Source organism: Oncorhynchus tshawytscha, linkage group LG25, assembly GCF_018296145.1.
Source record: "Oncorhynchus tshawytscha isolate Ot180627B linkage group LG25, Otsh_v2.0, whole genome shotgun sequence".
In the NCBI taxonomy this organism is placed as follows: domain Eukaryota; kingdom Metazoa; phylum Chordata; class Actinopteri; order Salmoniformes; family Salmonidae; genus Oncorhynchus; species Oncorhynchus tshawytscha.
Window position 1 is genome coordinate 16015635 of NC_056453.1, and position 21450 is coordinate 16037084.

The 21450-nt window shown below is 41.9% G+C and overlaps 1 protein-coding gene across 1 annotated transcript in view; it reads left to right on the top strand.

Moving 5' to 3' along the window:
- The window catches only part of LOC112224771 (glutamate receptor ionotropic, NMDA 2C-like), an 86072-nt gene that overhangs the window by 57128 nt on the left and 7494 nt on the right, over positions 1-21450 (top strand). The window contains exons 9-15 of the mRNA XM_024388447.1: positions 1370-1538; positions 3734-3887; positions 4564-4689; positions 10236-10465; positions 17368-17528; positions 17762-17949; positions 18539-18771. Of these exons, the coding sequence (XP_024244215.1) occupies positions 1370-1538; positions 3734-3887; positions 4564-4689; positions 10236-10465; positions 17368-17528; positions 17762-17949; positions 18539-18771 (1261 nt within the window). The remainder of the gene's footprint in view (positions 1-1369; positions 1539-3733; positions 3888-4563; positions 4690-10235; positions 10466-17367; positions 17529-17761; positions 17950-18538; positions 18772-21450) is intronic.

The following is a 21450-nucleotide window of genomic DNA, read 5'->3' on the forward strand; positions in this document are numbered from 1 at the left end:
TCTGGTATCATACTCACTTGACATGGTAACAACGAGAGATCAACTGATTTTTTTGTTGCAATCAAGCTTAGTCATCTCCCATTTGTAGCGTTTTAAGGAATCCAGCGGTAACCTGCAGGACTGCGTTAAATTCTGCCTGTTAGTTGCAATCGAGCCATAGGTATTAGCATCACATACCTAAGGGTACACCACTGGCAATCTCCCCACTGAAACATATGTTCTCAATCTTCCTTCCTCATTATTTCTTTCTCCACCATGCTCTGTCTTCCTTCCTCATAGCAAAGGACGTTTTTTTGTGTGTTATAGCTTTAGATTTCCTCCCTCTGTTCACATTGTTTCATACTGCTGTAGTCTCAGGGAAGAACCCTGGAGCCACAGAGCCATCGCTAATCCTCAGGTGTGTCTGTGTGTGTGTGTGTGTGTGTGTGTGTGTGTGGGTTGGGGGGGGAGATAGAGGAAGCAGTTTTTTTGTTGTGTAGCATACACACACACACACACACGCACACGCGCACACGCACACACGCACACACACACACACACACACACACACACACACACACACACACACTAGAACACCCTAACTCAGAGCTCTTAACCTGCAGTGTTTAGCCCAGGCATCTGGTGAGATGAGGGAGACGGGGACAGACCTGTTTACTCTAGGTCAAACAACAACAACCATCCCCTCTCTTTCATCCCTCTCTCTCTGTCCTCCCCCTCTACCTACACATCATTAGACAGTGGGGTCGAGGGGAGGCTGGAGGTGACGGATCATCACCGCTCTGTGTGTGTGTGTGTGTCAGTGTTCCTCCAAACACCCTAATGGCCTGTGTTTAGAGTCTGTCTCCGGCCCTCAGACATCCAAGGTTTCAGACTGGACTAAGTGTGTGTGTGTGTGTGTGTGTGTGCATGCCTGCCCCTCTGACTGCGTGCGTGCATCTCTGTCTCTGTTTGTGTGTATGCGCACGCTTGTTTGTGTGTGTGTGATTATGTGTGTGTGTGTGTGTGTGTGTGTGTCTGGGGGATACCGATTTACTGTTGTTGTTCGTGTCTGCAGACCAGGTCCTTGATTCCCAGTCATTAGTACAGAGTACAGTTTGCTCTTTGCTCTGCTATGGTGCTGTTTAGCTTATTGATCTGATATGTCTCACATCTTCAGCCATCAGGACTCACTGTGCTCCTGCTGTTTGGGAGGTCAATAATAGGACCTATTAGGTCAATTAGGAGTTCTTCTTTCTCCAAAAACGTATCATGCTTCACCTACGTTCTTTCTCTCTCTCTCTCTGTGTGTGGGGCGATCTCTGCAATATCTCAGGTCACTGAAGAATCTGCTAATCTCTGTTCTGTGTGTGTGCTCCTCCTCTCCCTACAGTATTGTGGGCCACTCGGAGCCCTACACCAAGCTGTGCTGTAAGGGGTTCTGTATAGACATTCTGAAGAAGCTGTCTCGCACCATTAAGTTCTCCTACGACCTCTACCTGGTCACTAACGGGAAACATGGAAAGATGATCAGTGGCATCTGGAACGGCATGATCGGAGAGGTGAGAGGAACACTAATGCCAAACCCCATATCAAACCCTAGTCTATGGGGATCTGAGAGTAAACCGTAGGTGTAAGCAATGGGGTAAAAGCTCCACTTGCATTCTGATAGCACACTTGATTACACTTATCAAGGCTTTCACTGTGTTAGTGCTGGCCTGGGACAAAAGCCTGCACACCCAGGAGTTTTCCAGGACCAGGAGTGCAGAACATTACAGGAGATGTCTGTGCTCGGGCAGAAGTGGTGGGTAGCATAGAGGCTCGAGAGGTGTACCAGTAGCTTGGAATGCTGCTGTTTCAAATCCCAGAACGATAACAATTGGAATATAAACTAGCTTCTCCATAAATAGCTACAGTGCTCCAACTCCTAACTATGTGCTGTGTGTTCCATGGGAGCAGGAGAGAAAAAGAGGCATTGGTCAGTGGCAGTGGTAACCTGGGTAGGTGTACAGTAGCTCTGCCTATCTCTTTGATGGTGCATTTTAACTAGGCAATGGTGTATGAGGACAAGCACATATGGTGCTGAAGATGCAAAACACACACATCAAACACAGTTGCATCCTAAGGCGTACGCCTTAACAGGTGTTCCTCATGAGAACATCACTGCCTGCATTCCTCTGCCCAGAGGCTCAATACTTTGTATGTGTTTTTTTTTAGGTAATTCTAGAGAAAAATACCATAGTGTGCAATTCTTATATACAGCGCGTTCGGAAAGTATTCAGACCCCTTGACTTTTTCCACATTTTGTTACGTTACAGCCTTCTTCTGAAAATGATTCAATAATTTTGTTCCCTCAATCTACACACAATACCCCATAATTAGTTTCTCTGCAGATCCTCTCAAGCTCTGTTAGGTCACTGCACAGCTATGTTTAGGTCTCTGCAGAGATGTTCAATCTTGGTTCAAGTCCAGAGTCTGGCTGGGCCACTTAAGGAAATTCAGAGACTTGTCCCCAAGCCAGTCCTGCGTTCTGTTGGCTGTGTGCTTAGGGTTGTTGTCCCGTTGGAAGGTGAACCTTTGCCCCAGTCTGAGGTCCTGAGCGCTCTGCGGCAGGTTTTCATCAAGGAACTCTTTGTACATTGCTCCATTCATCTTTCCCTCGATCCTAACTGGTCTCCCAGTCCCTGCCACTGAAGAACATCCCCACAGCATGATGCTGCCACCACCATGCTTCACTGTAGGGATAGTGCCAGGTTTCCTCCAGAGGTGACGCTTGGCAATCAGTAAAAGAGTTCAATCTTGGTTTCATCAGACCAGAGAATCTTGTTTCTCATTGTCTGAGAGTCCTTTACAGTAGAGAGAGTCCTTTATTCCAAGCGACCTGAGGAGTGGCTTCTGTCTGGCCACTCTACCATAAAGGCCTGATTGGTAGAGTGCTGCAGAGATGGTTGTCCTTCTGGAAGGTTCTCCCATCTCCACAGAGGAACTCTGGAGCTCTGTCAGTGACCATCAGGTTCTTTGCCACCTCCCCGACCAAGGCCCTTCTTCCCCGATTGCTCAGTTTGGCCGGGCGGCCAGCTCTAGGAAGAGTCTTGGTGGTTCCAAACTTCTTCCATTTAAGAATGATGGAGGCCACTGTTTTCTAGGGGACCTTCAATGCTCCAGAAATGTTTTGGTACCCTTCCCCAGATCTGTGCCTAGATACAATCCTGTCTCAGAGCTCTGCTGACAATTCCTTCGACCTCATGGTTTGGTTTTTGCTCTGACATGCACTGTCAACTGTGGGACCTTATATAGACAGGTGTGTGCCTTTCCAAATCATGTCCAATCAATTAAATTTACCACAGGTGGACTCCAATCAAGTTGTAGAAACATCTCAAGGATGATCAATGGAACCTGGATGCACCTGAGCTCAATTTCGAGTCTCATAGCAAAGGGTCTAAATACTTATGTAAATGAGTTATTTCTGTTTTTTATTTTTAATAAATTAGCCAACATTTCTATAAACCAGTTTTCGCTTTGTCGTTATGGGATATTGTGTGTAGATTGATGAGGACATTTTTTATTTAATGCATTTTAGAATAAAGCTGTAACGTAACAAAATGCGAAAGGGTCTTAACTTTCTGAACTGCACGTTAACAGTGGGATTATGTACAGTAAATCCTATTGTCAGTTGTATAATGTAAAGATGTACATTTATCAACCTGACACTCTCTTTTCCTCACCCTGTCTCATTCCTCACCCTCTCCTCTCCCAGGTGTTCTATAGGAAAGCAGACATGGCCATAGGTTCTCTCACCATAAATGAGGAGCGTTCTGAGATCATCGACTTCTCCGTGCCCTTCGTTGAGACGGGCATCAGCGTCATGGTTGCCCGTAGCAATGGGACTGTCTCCCCCTCCGCCTTCCTTGGTGAGATATAGGCGTGATTAATTGATTGACTTGAGATAATGTAAATATAATTTGATCTGAGGTCGGTTTAGTTGAATTACTCCAATAGCTATCATTAGGATATGGGGAAGACAAGATGATCCTAGATGTGTGCCTAAGAGTAATTTACCTGTTTTGTCGGCTATGATGCCTCTCCCCATGGATGCAGCAAGACCGCTAGCTCCCATGGCAACGCTCAGTGAGCACAAACGTGTGTGTGTGGCCTACTTTCCTGAGTTCTGTCTCAGTGGTCTGTTTTTTCTGCTTTAGGAAACTTTAGATTAAAGTTTTATCCCGCAGATATGACTAAATCCCACATAAACCCTGAAACAACAAAATCAAAATGAAAACAAGTTGCTGGATATTTTCCCATGTTAAAATGAATAATTTTATCTCTGCCTCTTCTCTCCCTGATCTTCAAATTACAGTATGTATAATTACCTTGTTTGAGCCAGGCAGTACAAAAGCTAACACGACAACCAAAGGAATGGATTAAGAATCCCATGATTACGTTAATTCATCTTTAGAGACTATGCAGAAGACATTGTTAGCCATTATTGGCCAGTCCAAAATACCTGAAAAGAAAGATCTCTCTCTCTCTCTCCTTCTCTCTTTGCCCTCCCTCCCTCCCCTCCTTGACTCTCATCCTCTCCACTAGAGCCCTATAGCCCAGCGGTGTGGGTGATGATGTTTGTAATGTGCCTGACCGTGGTCGCTGTGACTGTATTCGTGTTTGAGTACTTCAGTCCTGTCGGGTACAACCGAAGCTTGGTCAGTGCCAAAGGTGAGTTGAGACAAACCTGTCTGCTAGCCTGGATTTAGCTCAGAGGGCTAACACAGGAGACCCAGGTTCAAACTCAGTTGCCTTTAAATTGTTTAACTTGGGTAAAACATTTCGGGTAGCCTTCCACAACCTATCCACAATAAATTGGGTGGATTTTGGCCCATTCCTCCTGACAGAGCTGGTGTAACTGAGTCAGGTTTGTAAGCCTCCTTGCTCGCACACGCTTTTTCAGTTCTGCCACAAATTTTCTAGAGGATTGAGGTCAGGGCTTTGTGATGGCCAATCTAATACCTTGACTTTGTTGTTCTTAAGCCATTTTGCTACAACATTGGAAGACCTTAATCCTCTAGAAAATTTGTGGGCAGAACTGAAAAAGCGTGTGAAACAAATATATTTTAGATTTGATATTCTTCAAAGTAGCCACCCTTTGCCTTGATGACAGCTTTGCACTCTCTTGGCATTCTCTCAACCAGCTTCACCTGGAATGCTTTTCCAGTCTTGAAGGAGTTCTCACATATGCTGAGCACTTGTTGGCTGCTCTTCCTTCACGCTGCTGTCCGACTCATCCCAAACCATCTCAATCGAGGCCAGGCCATCTGATACAGCACTCCATCAATCTCCTTGGTAAAATAGCCCATACACATTCTGGAGGTGTGTTTTGGGTAATTTTCCTGTTGAAAAACACCTGTTAAACCCAAACCAAATGGGATGGCGTATTTCTGCAGAATGCTGTGGTCGCCATGCTGGTTAAGTGTGCCTTGATTTATAAATAATTCACTGACAGTGTCACCAACAAAGCATCCCCACACTATCACACCTCATGCTTCACGGTGGGAACCACACATGTGGAGATCATCAATTCACTTACTCTGCGTCAGGACACAGCGGTTGGAACCAAAAATCTAAAATTTGCACTCATCAGACCAAAGGACAGAATTTCACCAGTTGAATGTCCATTGCTCATGTTTCATGGCCCAGGCAAGTCTCTTCTTCTTATTGGTGTCCTTTAATGGTGGTTTCTTTGCAGCACTTTGGCCATGAAGGCCTGATTCACACAGTCTCTTCTGAACAGTTGAAGCATTTGAAGCATTTATTTGGGCTGCAATTTCTGAGGCTGGTAACTCTAATGAACTTACCCTCTGCAGCAGAACTTATCCTCTGCAACTCTGGGTCTTCATTTCCTGTGGTCGGTCCTCTTGAGAGCCAGTTTCATCATTAGGCTTGATGGTTTTTGCGACTGCACTTGAACCTTCAAAGTTCTTGAAATGTTCCAGATTGGCCGACCTTCATGTCTTAAAGTAGTGGTGGGCTGTCATTTCTCTTTGCTTATTTGAGCTGTTCTTGCCATAATATGGACTTGATCTTTTACCAAACAGGGCTATCTTCTGTATACCACCCATACCTTGTCACAACATACTTGACTGGCACAATGCATTCCAGGTGACTTTCTCATGAAGCTGGTTGAGAGATTTTTAAATTTTTTATTTCACCTTTATTTAACCAGGTAGGCTAGTTGAGAACAAGTTCTCATTTGCAACTGCGACCTGGCCAAGATAAAGCATAGCAGTGTGAACAGACAACACAGAGTTACACATGGAGTAAACAATTAACAAGTCAATAATACAGTAGAAAAAAAGAGAGTCTATATACATTGTGTTCAAAAGGCATGAGGAGGTAGGCAAATAATTACAATTTTGCAGATTAACACTGGAGTGATAAATGATCAGATGGTCATGTACAGGTAGAGATATTGGTGTGCAAAAGAGCAGAAAAGTAAATAAATAAAAACAGTATGGGGATGAGGTAGGTAAAAATGGGTGGGCTATTTACCGATAGACTATGTACAGCTGCAGCGATCGGTTAGCTGCTCAGATAGCAGATGTTTGAAGTTGGTGAGGGAGATAAAAGTCTCCAACTTCAGCGATTTTTGCAAATCGTTCCAGTCACAGGCAGGAGAGAACTGGAACGAAAGGCGGCCAAATGAGGTGTTGGCTTTAGGGATGATCAGTGAGATACACCTGCTGGAGCGCGTGCTACGGGTGGGTGTTGCCATCGTGACCAGTGAACTGAGATAAGGCGGAGCTTTACCTAGCATGGACTTGTAGATGACCTGGAGCCAGTGGGTCTGGCGACGAATATGTAGAGAGGGCCAGCAGACTAAAGCATACAGGTCGCAGTGGTGAGTGGTTTAAGGTGCTTTAGTGACAAAACGGATGGCACTGTGAGAAACTGCATCCAGTTTGCTGAGTAGAGTGTTGGAAGCTATTTCGTAGATGACATCGCCGAAGTCGAGGATTGGTAGGATAGTCAGTTTTACTAGGGTAAGTTTGGCGGCGTGAGTGAAGGAGGCTGTGTTGCGGAATAGAAAGCCGACTCTAGATTTGATTTTCGATTGGAGATGTTTGATATGAGTCTGGAAGGAGAGTTTACAGTCTAGCCAGACACCTAGGTACTTATAGATGTCCACATATTCAAGGTCAGAACCATCCAGGGTGGTGATGCTAGTCAGGCGTGCGGGTGCAGGCAGCGAATGGTTGGAAAGCATGCATTTGGTTTTACTAGCGTTTAAGAGCAGTTGGGGGCCACAGAAGGAGTGTTGTATGGCATTGAAGCTCATTTGGAGGTTCGATAGCACAGTGTCCAAGGACGGGCCGGAAGTATATAGAATGGTGTCGTCTCCATAGAGGTGGATCAGGGAATCGCCCGCAGCAAGAGCAACATCATTGATATATACAGAGAAAGGAGTCGGCCCGAGAATTGAACATTGAATGCCAAGCGTGTACAAAGCTCTCATCAAGGGAAAGTGCGGCTACTTTGAAGAATCTCAAATATAAAATATATTTAGATTTGTTTAACACTGTTTTGGTTACTACATGATTCTACATGGTTACTACATGATTCCATATGTGTTATTTGGTAGTTATAAGATGTCTTCACTATTATTCTACAATGTATAAAATAGTAATAATAAAGAAAAAACCTGGAATGAGTTGGTGTGTCCAAACTTTTGACTGGTACTGTATATTTCGAGCCAAATAAAATCACCCACCGAAGGAAGTCGACCCACGGGCCACCTGTTGGGGAAGCCTGCTTTACAGGTTATGAAACAGAATGTCCTACAGAGAGTCCCCGGGAGACTGTGGGGTATAGCCATACACAAAACAAAGACGGCTATTCAATCTTAGCATGCCGGGATGCCAAAGCTCGCTCTCGTCTCACTGTCTGAAAGGTCACTTCCTGGTTTAATTAACGTTTGTCGCTAGGCTAATCTGACGGAGATGGATGTGGCTCCGCTAAGATGAGCAAGATGGATGGACTTAGGGTGTGTTCCCCAACACGACACACAGCTAGAAGCAGGCTAGCGGCAAGCGCAGTGTTCCCCAACATGACACACAATTAGAGGCTAATGCTGTCTTCCACAACATGATACACACCAGGTGGAGGCAGGCTAATGGCTAACCTTTCAGTGGCTAGGCTAATGCTGAGAGGATCGCTAATGCTGCTGGGTAGAGTGATGGGTTAGGGAACGACCTATGAACAGAAACACTATGTAAGTTTGACCTTTTCAGCTCTCTATAAGGCCTAGTAGTGGCCTATAGAAATAAGCTAATTGGAAATTCATGATTCTGTCATCAACAGTATAGGAACATGGACGTATAAGGATTATGTTTCATGAAACACATCAACAACACTGAATCTTGGGAGCTTCATTGATCCATTCATCCAATTGGACATCTGCTAATGAGGCTGTTATGATACCTTGGGTTTATTAACCAAACATCTAATCTCCACCTCCCTCTCCTCCCTAACATCCCCCCGCCTCTAACTCTCAATGGTAATGTAAAGTGTTTTGTATTTTGAAAATACAAATGACAGAATTTTGAAAATACAAAATACATTGGAGTGTAGTTCAGTCCAGTGTAATTCAAATACAAAACTACTCAGAAGTATTTAAAATATGTATTTCAAATACACTACCGGTCAAAAGTTTTAGAACACCTACTCATTCAAGGGTTTTTCTTAATTTTTTAAAACTATTTTATACATTGTAGAATAATGGTGAAAACATCAAACAATGAAATAACACACATGGAATCATGTAGTAACCAAAAATTGTTAAACAAATCCAAATATATTATATATTTGAGATTCTTCAAATAGCCACCCTTTGCCTTGATGTCAGCTTTGAACACTCTTGGCATTATCTCAACCTGCTTCATGAGGTAGTCACCTGGAATTCATTTCAAGTAACAGGTGTGCCTTCTTAAAAGTTAATTTGTGGAATTTCTTTCCTTCTTAATGTGTTTGAGACAATAAGTTGTGTTGTGACAGGGTAGGGGGGTATAAGTCCATATTATGGCAAGAACAGCTCTAATAAGCAAAGAGAAATGACAGTCCATCATTACTTTAATTTTAAGACAGGAAGGTCAGTCAATATGGAAAATGTTAAGAACTTCGAAGGTTTCTTCAAGTGCAATCGCAAAAACCATCAAGCTCTATGATGAAACTGGCTCTCATGAGGACCGACACAGGAATGGAAGACCCAGAGTTACCTCTGCAGCAGAGGATACGTTCATTAGAGTTACCAGCCTCAGAAATTGCAGCCCAAATGAATATTTCACAGAGTTCAAGTAAACAGACACATCTCAACATCAACTGTTCAGAGGAGACTGCGTGAATCAGGCCTTCGTGGTTGAATTGCTGCAAAGAAACCACTACTAAAGGACACCAATAATAAGAAGAGACTTGCTTGGGCCAAGAAACTCGAGCAATGGACATTAGACCAGTGGCAATTTGTTGTTTGGTCTGGTCCAAATAGGAGATTTTTGGTTCCAACTGCCATGTCTTTGTGAGACGTGGTGTGGGTGAACGGAGGATCTCCGCATGTGTATTTCCCACCATAAAGCATGGAGGAGTAGGTGTTATGGTGTGGGGGTGCTTGGCTGGTGACCAGGCACACTTAACCAGCATGGCTACCGCAGCATTCTGCAGCGATACACCATCCCATCTGGTTTGGGCTTAGTGGGACTATCATTTGTTTTTCAACAGGACAATGACCCAAAACACACCTGCAGGCTGTGTAAGGGCTATTTTACCAAGGAGATTGATGGAGTGCTGCATCAGATGATCTGGCCTCCACAATCACCTGACCTAAACCAAATTGAGATGGTTTGGGATGAGTTGGACAGCAGAGTGAAGGAAAAGCAGCCAACAAGTGGTCAGCATATGTGGGAACTCCTTCAAGACTGTTGGACAAGCATTCCAGGTGAAGCTTGTTGAGAAAATGCCAAGAGTGTGCAAAGCTGTCATCAAGGCAAAGGGTGGCTATTTGAAGAATCTCAAATATAAAATACATTTTGATTGTTTAACACTTTTTTGATTACAACATGAGTCCACGTGTTATTTCGTAGTTTTGATGTCTTCACTATTATTCTACAATGTGTAAAAATAAAGAAAAACCCTTGAATGAGTAGGTGTACTAAAACCTTTGACCGGCAGTGTATATGTAATAAAAATACTGCCCATCTCTGCTCCTTCCCCCCCAGCGCCCGGAGGTCCTACCTTCACCATAGGGAAGTCAGTGTGGCTACTGTGGGGCATCGTGTTCAATAACTCAGTCCCCATTGAGAACCCTAAAGGCACAACCAGTAAGATCATGGTGTTGGTGTGGGCCTTCTTCGCTGTCATCTTCCTGGCCTCCTACACTGCCAACCTGGCTGCCTTCATGATCCAGGAACAGTACATTGACACTGTGTCTGGACTGTCTGACAAGAAGGTAGGACAACTAATCAATCCCTGAGTCATCCATCAATCCATCCATCCTGATAACTGTCCTCTCTGGGCTTGTCCTGTCAATGATTCTCCCTGTCAGACCATAGCATTTACACACACACACACACACACACACACACACACACACACACACACACACACACACACACACACACACACACACACACACACACACACACACACACACACACACACACACACACACACACACACACACACACACACACACACACACACACACACACACACACACTCTTCGTCATTTGGCTCGTTATTCCTCAGCGTAATCACAGAAGAGGAAAATGGCAAGCGACAAACTTCACTTCAGAGTATGAGAGTGAGAAACAAATAGACAGAGAATAGATACAGAGAGAGAGAGAGAGAAAGCCAGGGCCTCAGGGGATGTGTTGAGACAATATTATATTATTTTCAGACAGTGAACACACACACACAGGATCTTATTGTAGAGAGGTCCATCCATCTTCACAGGGATCTGAAGGTCAATACTAACAGCTTATAATGGAGAGTTTTTATTTACACTTTAATTGAGTTTCATGAGCGTCTGGGTTCTGTGTGGTTCTGTCAAAGTTTTCATCCATCCTGCACTCTGAATCCTCTCAACTCTGACCTGACTTGGCCAAACGGCCCTGAGTTGAAGTACTACACTCAAAAAAATGCTGCGTGAACAATCCATCGCTGGGTAAATAGATATTTTTGACCCAGCAGTTGGGGCACTTAGTTGGGTTATTGAGCTATGACTAGATTGGCAGTATGTCTGTTACATATATTTGAAATACATATTCCAATTACTTCTGAGTATTGTGTATTTTGTATTACACTGGGCTGAACAACACAATATCATTTGTAGCAAGATACTCTTGAAAGCTGTAATTTCTGTATTTCAAAATTATTTTTTATAGCGGTTCACAATTTTGTGGTACCCTTTCACCCAACATTGGTATCAGAAGTCTGATGGTGCTATGGTGTGATAATAGCATCTGCTAAATGAACTAAATATAAATGTATATGTAAAAATAAACAATTGGAAAGCATGCCGAGTTATTCTAACGAGCTTTCAGTCATTTAGAATTATCCAGAGTGCATGCAGCTAAGGTAGACAAACAACAACATATCACAGTCAAAGCAAGTAAGACGTTTTCACAACCACACAGGATATTGTTGCTGATCGGCTGGCTACTTGCAAATTTAGTTTTGTATTTTAAAATACAAAATACATGGCTTTTAATTAAATGCAATGCTTGCAACAGTATTTTTGTATTTTTTATTTTGATACATTGGTCTTTCGGTATTTTGTAATTGTAATTTGTAATTTATTCCTATCCCTGGCAATGACCCAGCAGGCCAGATCAGAAGACTGGAGGTGTGGCTAAGTAGGGGTGTGGCTTTCAGATAGCTATTTTTGGCCACCCATGAGTGTAAATGTCAGTCAGGTTTGTCTTGTCTGTGTTATTGTCATTGCATTACAATTTTGAGCTGATAGTTTTGTAGCTTTAAAGAGGTGTACATAACAGTATGAGTTCATCAAGAACCTATGCATTTCCAAATATTGGAATTGGTACCCCTGTGTGAAAGTCTTTGAATGAAGATGTTATTCATTGTATATTAGGACAATAAAATGACAGTTATAAGACTTTAAGACACAGCATGAAAGTAAAAAATGACCCATGTTTGGGTAATTCAAAGGCATAGCCTATTGAGAGTGTGGCTTTCAGATAGTTATTTTAGGCCACCTGTGAGAGTAAATGTCATTCCTGTTCATCATGTTAAATTTGTACACTTCAAATTAAAATGTTGCTTAATGAATTACATTATATCAAAGTGGTACCCTTCCCAGCATTTAAGGCACTCATACACTTTCGAAGCCTTATTAAAATACAAAAGTGTCAGTACTCAACCTTAACATATATTGACAGTACAACAGAACAGATGATCTGGGATGACATTTACACTCACGGGTGGCCAAAAATAACTAGTCTAAAGTCATGCCCCTACTAAGCCATGCTTCCAGTCTTCTGATCTGACCCGGTGGATCATAGCCAGGGATGGGCATAAATTACAAACTACAAAATACAACTACAAAATATCCTAAAGACCAGTGTATCAAATTAAAATATAAGATACTTTTTCAAAGTACTGTATTTAATTGAAATACATGTACAGTGCCTTCAGAAAGTATTCACACCCTTGATTTATTACACATTTTATTACTAAGTGGGATTAAAATGGATTTCATTGTCATTTTCTGTCAACAGTCTACACAAAATACTCTAATATCAAAGTGGAAGAAAAAATTCTAGCATTTGTAAAACAAATCATGAAAACTAAAACACAAATATATTTTGATTAAATAAGTATTCAACCCCCTGAGTCAATACATGTTAGAATCAAGCACACCCATAACATGATGCAGCCACCACTATGCTTGGAAATATGGAGAGTGGTACTCAGTAATGTGTTGTATTGGATTTGCCCCAAACATAAAATGTTCTATTCAGGACAAAAAGTTGATTGCTTAGCCACATTTTTTACAGTATTACTTTAGTGCCTTGTTGGAAACAGGATTCATGTTTTGGAATACATTTATTCCGTACAGGCTTCGTTCTTTTCACTCTGTCAATTAGGATAGTATTGTGGAGTAACTACAATGTTGTTGATCTATCCTCAGTTTTCTCCTATCACAGCCATTAAACTCTGTAACTGTTTTAAAGTCACCGTTGGCCTGCAACCAGTCAAAATCTATTTAGCAGTCAGTACTGTTACAGTTTTTCTCTCAATTGCTAAAACACTAAAACCTATTGGCTGAACAAAGTTCTCAGTTGCCTGGACTCATTTAGCTAATTATGCAGTCTGTTGTCAATACCTTAAACCATTTCACATGGTAAAACTCAATTTGCAGATCTCACTTAGACTTTTCAGCAAAACTCTAAACACATTCTCATTCTCAAAACACATTCTGTCTAATGGACATGTCATCCATACTGGTAAACACAAGTGGCAACAATCAAATACAAATAGAGAACATATGTCATTGATTGAACACAACCACTCAAAATAGATTTAACCTGTTTCAAATGATACGACACAACCAATATAAGCCAGTTCAGAGAGCAAACAGGTTGTTGAAGGTGGGAAGGAGAAAGTCTGAGAATGGATACTGTAGTACAGTTCATTGTAGGCTGTATACTGTACAATGGACAAATTGTATGGCCCTGAACATTGTGCTTACATTTTTTAATACACAAACCTGTTTTTACTTTGTCATTATGGGGTATTGTGTGTAGATTGATGAAGAAAAAAACGATTTAATCAATATCAGAATAAGGTTGTAATGTAACAAAATGTGGAAAAGGTCAAGGGCTCTGAAATATCACATTGGAGTGTTGCTCAGACCAGTGTAATACAAAATACAAAATATTCAGGAGTACACTATATGACCAAAAGTATGTGGACACCTGCTCGTCGAACATCTCATTCCAAAATCATGGGCATTAATATGGAGTTGGTCCCCCTTTGCTGCTGTAACAGCCTACACTCCTCTGGAAGACTTTCTACTAGATGTTGAAACATCGCTGCGGAAACTTGCTTCCATTTAGCCACAAGCATTCGTGAGGTCGGCACTGATTTTGGGCGATTAGGCCTGGCTCGCAGTCGCCGTTCCAGTTCATCCCAAAGGTGTTAGATGGAGTTGAGGTCAGGGCTTCGTGCAGGCCAGTCAAGTTCGACAAACCATTTCTGTATGGACCTCGCTTTGGTAGTGAGTGTTGCAACCGAGGACAGATGTTTTTTACGCACTATGCGCTTCAGCGGTCCTGTTCGGTGAGCTACGTGGTTCAGCCATTGTTGCTCCTAGATGTTTCCATTTTACAAAAGCAGCACTTACATTTGACCAGGGAAACTCTAGCAGGGCAAAAAATTGACAAACTGACTTGTTGGAAAGGTGGCATCCTATGACATTAAGGCCATTCTACTGCCAATGTTTGTCTATGGAGATTTCATGGCTGTGTGCTTGATTTTATACTCCTGTCAGCAACAGATGTGGCTCAAGTAGCCAAATCCACTAATTTGAAGGGGTGTCAACATACTTTTGTATATATAGTGTGATTAAAATACATATTTGAAATACGTGTAATAGAAATAATTCCCATTTTATAAAATTATTTATTACAAAAAGCACAAGGAGGGGCTAACATTAAAGTATTAGAACAGGAAGGACAAACAACACAGCATCAAGACACTATCAAACATGTATCAGTCTTTCTGCAACAGAGCCATCCTTATGTGTGAGGGTGTCTACTACTACTATCAAACATGTATCAGTCTTTCGGCAACAGAGCCATCCTTATGTGTGAGTGTGTCTACTACTACTATCAAACATGTATCAGTCTTTCTGCAACAGAGCCATCCTTATGTGTGAGGGTGTCTACTACTACTATCAAACATGTATCAGTCTTTCCGCAACAGAGCCATCCTTATGTGTGAGTGTGTCTACTACCACTATCAAACATGTATCAGTCTTTCGGCAACAGAGCCATCCTTATGTGTGAGTGTGCGTGTGCTTGATAGCGATACAAATTATATGTCATAGTTTCCTTTTTCATGATCACAATCTTGTGAAACCAAACCCTCCAAGATCCCCCCCACAGTTCCCCAATAGCTGTCGCTCAACCATTCGAGAGCCCCCCTTCCATTCCCCACCCTCAAGAACCCCTCAATGCACCAACAAGCAAGAGAATGAACTAATGAGAAAAAAGGAAAAGACTGACGAAAACAGCAAACAACAATGCAATAAATAAATAAAAATACATTTAAAAAAAAACAAACAAAGGACATCAAGGACAACTGAAATCATAACTGCAATGCCTACTGTATATGTTTGTGTGCATGTCTGGCACTATTACATGTATGTGTGTGTTCTTGTATGCGTTTATTTGAATTAGAGTCTGTGTATATATCTACAAACACCTGCACGGCATCAGACTCAGGCAAACCGTCGTTAGTTGTAAAAACACTGCCACTTAGTGTCATTCAAATGTACTTTTATTATGTTTTATTTGGACTAAATTTCCTTTCTCTTCATCATTCTCTCTCTCACACAGCAACTCCACTCCCACTTGACCCTATTCCACATACCAACCTTCAGCTTCCCTCAGCCCATCCCATCTATCTCTGCTGGCCACCCACTTCGTGTTTCTACGCAACACATATCTTTCAACTATGCTATGATGTTTAACGTACAATTGCAATCTATCTAATCAAATAGAAACTACAGATTGCGTGTTGAAGATAAATACTTTTATTAAGAGTATTAGTATATTAGTAATCGACTGGCCCGGTCTCTCCAAATCTCCTAACAGTACTATTTCTAGGGTCAATTTTAGATCAATGTTATGCATTTTCAGCCATTCCTGAACCTGAAACCAGCAACAGGCTACCTGAGGGAAATACCAAAATAAATTGTCTATTGATTCTGTATCCTCACAACAAAATCTGCAGAGCTTCGTTGATTTTATGCCCCAAATATTCAACATTTTGTTGGTGGCAAGAATTCTATATAATAATTTTAGCTGAAAAGCACGAAGTCTTGAATCTTGCGTTATTTTATATATCAACTCATACACCCTGTACCATGGAATCGGTACATCAAAAATCTCTTCCCAACTAATTTGAAATCTGTCTGGCACAGTTGTCAACATCCTGGTCCTCAAATGAAACTTGTATACTTTCCTATTTATGCTATTTATTCCTCCGCCAGTTTTGATCCTTTATATTGGGCAGACAGACCAGTTCCCTACCTCCTCCCGCTGCCACTCGCCTCCTCCATTTTTGGGGCAATGCTGTAATCAATTGGTTGTACTCTTGGATTGAGTAGACCTTCCCGTACAATTCTGATAACTCAATGAAGGACATAACTCTACCATTCCAATTTACAATATAATTTAAGAACAAAATAACCTTCTCAAACATTTTTCCCATAAATACAGGTATCTTATCAACCAGCACATTTGAGTTCAGCCATAATATTTATTGTGATATTTGTTTGACCCATCTCTGATTTTAGCTAAATACTGCAGCATCAACAACCCAACCTGTCTCTGGCAATGTGTTCTTAAATGACCCAACTGCTGGGTCAAAATAACCCAACATGTGTTCTGTCCTATATTTACCCAAATTGAGTTGTTTTTAAAGCAGCATTTTTTTTAGAGTGTGGTAGACTGAACTCAATCAATCAATCAAATGTATTTATAAAGTCCTTTTCAAATCAGCCGATGTCACAAAGTGCTTATACAGAAACCCAGCCTAAAACCCCAAACAGCAAGCAATACAGATGTAGAAGCACAGTGGCTAGGAAAAACTCCCTAGAAAGGCAGGAACCTAAGAAGAAACCTAAAGAGGAACCAGGCTCTGAGGGGTGGCCAGTCCTCTTCTGGCTGTGCCGGGTGGAGATTATAACAGAACATGGCCAAGATGTTCAAATGTTCATAGATGACCAGCATGGTCAAATAATAATAATCATAGTGGTTGTAGAGCGTGCAACAGGTCAGCACCTCAGGAGTAAATGTCAGTTGACTTTTCATAGCCGATCATTCAGAGTTAGAAACAGCAGGTGCGGTAGAGAGAGAGAGTCGAAAACAGCAGGTCCGGGCTAACAGCAGGTCCGGGCAATCTATGGCTATTGAATTGACTCAAAAATAATGGCCTTGAATTATATCAAATCTACACAAATTGAAAAGGGTAGAATGACATTCAATCAAATTAAATTGAATTGAGTGGAACTGCATTTATTTGAATCAGTTTGAAATTAATAGGACGGCTCTGAATTAGATCTCATTGAACTGAATCTCCTCTCCTCATCACTTCCTACAGTTCCAGAAGCCTCAGGAGCACTACCCTCCATTCCGTTTTGGTACGGTCCCTAACGGCAGTACAGAGAGGAACATCAGAAGTAACTACCCTGACATGCACGCACACATGGTCAAATACAACCAGAAAGGAGTGGAGGATGCCCTCAACAGCCTCAAGACAGGGTAAGAAAAATGCACTGCGCTTAACACTGAACTCTCCTCCAGCTCTCAACTCTAACCCTCATCCCAATGACCTCAAAATAAATTACAGTCCATTAACCCAAAAATTGGATTTAGTCCCATTTACTGGAAGGAGTTCTATTTGGCTCCCTGTGCATCTACTTTATAACTCATTCCTAATATCATCTGGAGATTTATTACATCACTGTCTGATGATTTTTTGTGTCATTCAATAGGAAGCTGGACGCATTCATCTATGATGCTGCGGTGTTGAACTACATGGCAGGGAAGGATGAGGGCTGTAAGCTTGTGACTATCGGCTCTGGGAAAGTGTTTGCCACGACAGGCTATGGTATAGCCCTGCAGAAAGATTCCAGATGGAAACGACCCATTGACCTGGCCTTGCTGCAGTTCCTGGGAGACGGTGTGCCACTGCAAACACATACGTGCACGCGCGCACGCACGCACACACACACAACCCGTAGAGCTGGCACTTCTCCATTTGTTGATGACAGTGTGTGCAGCAGCACCAGGGGTGAAGCTTAGAGAGAGAGAGTTAATATCCTTCCTCACAGTAGGGAGGTGTGAGGATGATAACCATTATGGGCACACACACTCATACAGTAGGAGTTAATATCCGCTATCACAGTAGGATCGTAAGGAACCACAGGGAGGTGTTAGAGATATCACGAGTGCAGTGTTGGGAATACAAACTATACAACACACACACACATACAGACACAGAAAAGGTTTCTTATATAGGTATAACAGGAGCTTCAGTACAATTACCCATCTGTGGTCATACTGATACGGTAGAATTATGGAAGTCGTCTCTTGTTCACTGCTAACCCCAATTTGTAAGTCATAAATAATGCGTTACACAATAGACTACCCTTATTTGAAAGAAAACTAAAGCAGCTGAATCTGACTAGTTATTCACTTGTGAGTCCAGTCCCTCCTCAAGGGGATTATAGGGGATTATGACCATGGCCCTCTCCTCTCCTCTCTCCCAGGTGACACCCAGCGCTTGGAGACGGTCTGGCTGTCAGGCATCTGTCAGAATGAGAAGAACGAGGTGATGAGTAGTAAGCTGGACATAGATAACATGGCCGGGGTCTTCTACATGCTACTGGTGGCCATGGGGCTCAGTCTCTTGGTGTTTGCCTGGGAACATCTACTCTACTGGAAACTACGCAAGAAACTAGACAAGTCTCCTCGCATGGACTTCCTGCTCGCTATCAGCAGGGTGAGAGAGGTTTAGAAAGAGAGAGAGGATGTGTGGCCAATGTATAAAGCCTGATATGAGCTCTTAGTACTGTTTACACCGCCTATCATTTCAATGACTACATTATCATCTGCCAGCTATAGTTATAATGAGCACGAACCACAGTTACAATTCCAGCTCAAGATTAGTGTTAATAAACAACCAATCTATGTAAATAAAGCGTGGTTGTTGTCGAGAGGAGAGGCAGGAGCAAGGAAGGAATAACATTACCAGCCAAAAATCTATAGACCCAACTCCAACACCACTCTTACAAAGAGTGTGTGTGTACGTCCTGCTCTAGCAGAGTGTAATTGCAGAGTTGTGCCTGTATCAGGGCTTATCAGATTTGCAGCTAAATGACTATCTGATAATTAATCCCTACGGGGGCCCCTGAGGGCCAAATTAATTTGGGCTTTGTCAGTTTTTCAGTCGACTGTGAACAGGGCAGTCAGGAGACTCGGCTCTCTGTTTGCTGATGCAGTATGAGTCTATTTGCTCAGAAAGGTTGTTCAGTGTGTGTGTGTGTGCGTGTGTGTGTGTTTGTTTAGCTATAGGCAGTGTTGTATTACTCAAGACAGGTCTCGATCTCGAGTCCGGTATCGAGACCACATTGAGTGTCGGTCATTCCATTCAGCCAGGCCAAATATTCTTCAAACATGAATACAGCATGATAACAGCCTTCATATCTATTATAGACATGTTTGCGCAGTGGCAAACCTATAGGCCTTCAGTGTCTGACAGGTTTGCGATTCTGAATGGACATCAACTGTAATAACAGCGCACTCATGTAGGGGAGTGCACTTTTTGTAGAACACAAAGTAGTGGAGGCTATACGTAGATATAAACCATACACCTACTTTTCTTTCAGTGGGCATTGCATATACTCACTTATTAATCCCTACTGATGCGTGTCAAAGTAGTGTAGTGGAGGTATGCGACGTATCAATGATGTGGTACAATAGAGAAATCGTGCACAAAAGAAGCCTCCACCATCGCAAAGCAGGTGAAATATATTCACATGTGGGCGGGGCAAACAGCCTAGTTTCAGCAGAATATCATCTGCAGGTAGCAAGAGCGTGCAGCACTCAACTTTTTTTGGCATGGAGCAGCTCAGAGAAGAATGACTTTGGTAGCCGGTAAATGCTGACTCATGCAACAATGGGTATGCAAACCAGCTAATGAAAAGGTTTAGTCTGAAGTGTTGATTGGTAGGCTATTTGTCAGTGGTGGGAAAAAGTACCCAATTTATATACTTGAGTAAAAGTAAAAGAGGAACATACCTTAATAGAAAATGACTCAAATAAAAGTGAAAGTCACGCAGTAAAATCCTACTTGAGTAAAAGCCTAAAAGTATTTAGTTTTAAATATACTTAAGTTTCAAAAGTAAATGTCATTGCTAAAATAATTATACTTAAGAATCACAAGTAAAATTATAAATCATTTCAAATTCCTTCTATAAAGCAAACCAGGCAGCACCATTTTCATGTTTCTTTAAATTACGGATAGCCAGGGGGCACGCTCCAACACTCAGACATCAATTACAAATGAAGCACGTGTAGGGATGACCAGCGACGTTCTCTTGATATGTGTGTGAATTAGACCATTTTCTTTTAGGAATGTAGTGAAGTAAAAGTTGTTACACCACTGCTATTTGTGATGCGCAATTGTCATCATGCGCTGTTTGCATCAGGGGCGTAGACATGGATGGACCTAGGTGGACAGAGGCCCACCTACTGGGGAGCCAGGCTATGACAGGCCCACTCAATCAGACTGATGTGGTTTAAGCATTGTTGTGGACAATATTTTTTTTATTTTTTTATTTAAAATAAGTGTGATTGAGAGTGAGAACCAGAAAAATCTATAGGAAAACTTTTACAAAAACTAGATATTTCACACCAGGGTGCCTTTACTTCGCTGGGTGGGCCGTTTGGGAACTTTTGGCAAAATGTTATTATACCCACTTCTCCAGGCACCATTACATAGGGTCGATGGAAAGACAGCAGTCACATGCAGCATGTGGATTAAGGATAAGCAGTCCAGAAACTCAGGCAAAATAAGCCAGTAGGTCCCAATCATGACATTACAAAACACAACCATTAAGCAATTCCCAATCGACAGGTACAACTACTCCTTCCCATTGCAAAAAAATATCACGTTTAGCACATTACCTAATATTCTGGACAAAAACGGATGACATTAAGTACTTTAAAACCTCTTTGGGCTGAGATCCCGCTAACGTGATTGATATGACAACAGCCAGTGAAAGTGCAGGGCGCCAAATTCAAAACAACAGAAATCCCACAATTAAAATTCCTCAAACATACAAGTATTTTACACCATTTTAAAGATACACTTCTTGTTAATTCCACCACAGTGTTCGATTTCAAAAAGGCTTTAGAGCGAAAGCAAACCAAAAAATTATGTTAGGTCAGAGCCAAGTCACAGAAAAACACAGCCATTTTTCCAGCCAAAGAGAGGAGTCACAAAAAGCAGAAATATAGATACAATTAATCACTAACCTTTGATGATCTTCATCAGATGACACTCATAGAACTTCATGATACACAATACATGTATTTTTTTGTTCGATAAAGTTAATATTTATATCAAAAAAATCTGAATTTACATTGGCGCGTTACATTTAGTAGTTCCAAAACATCA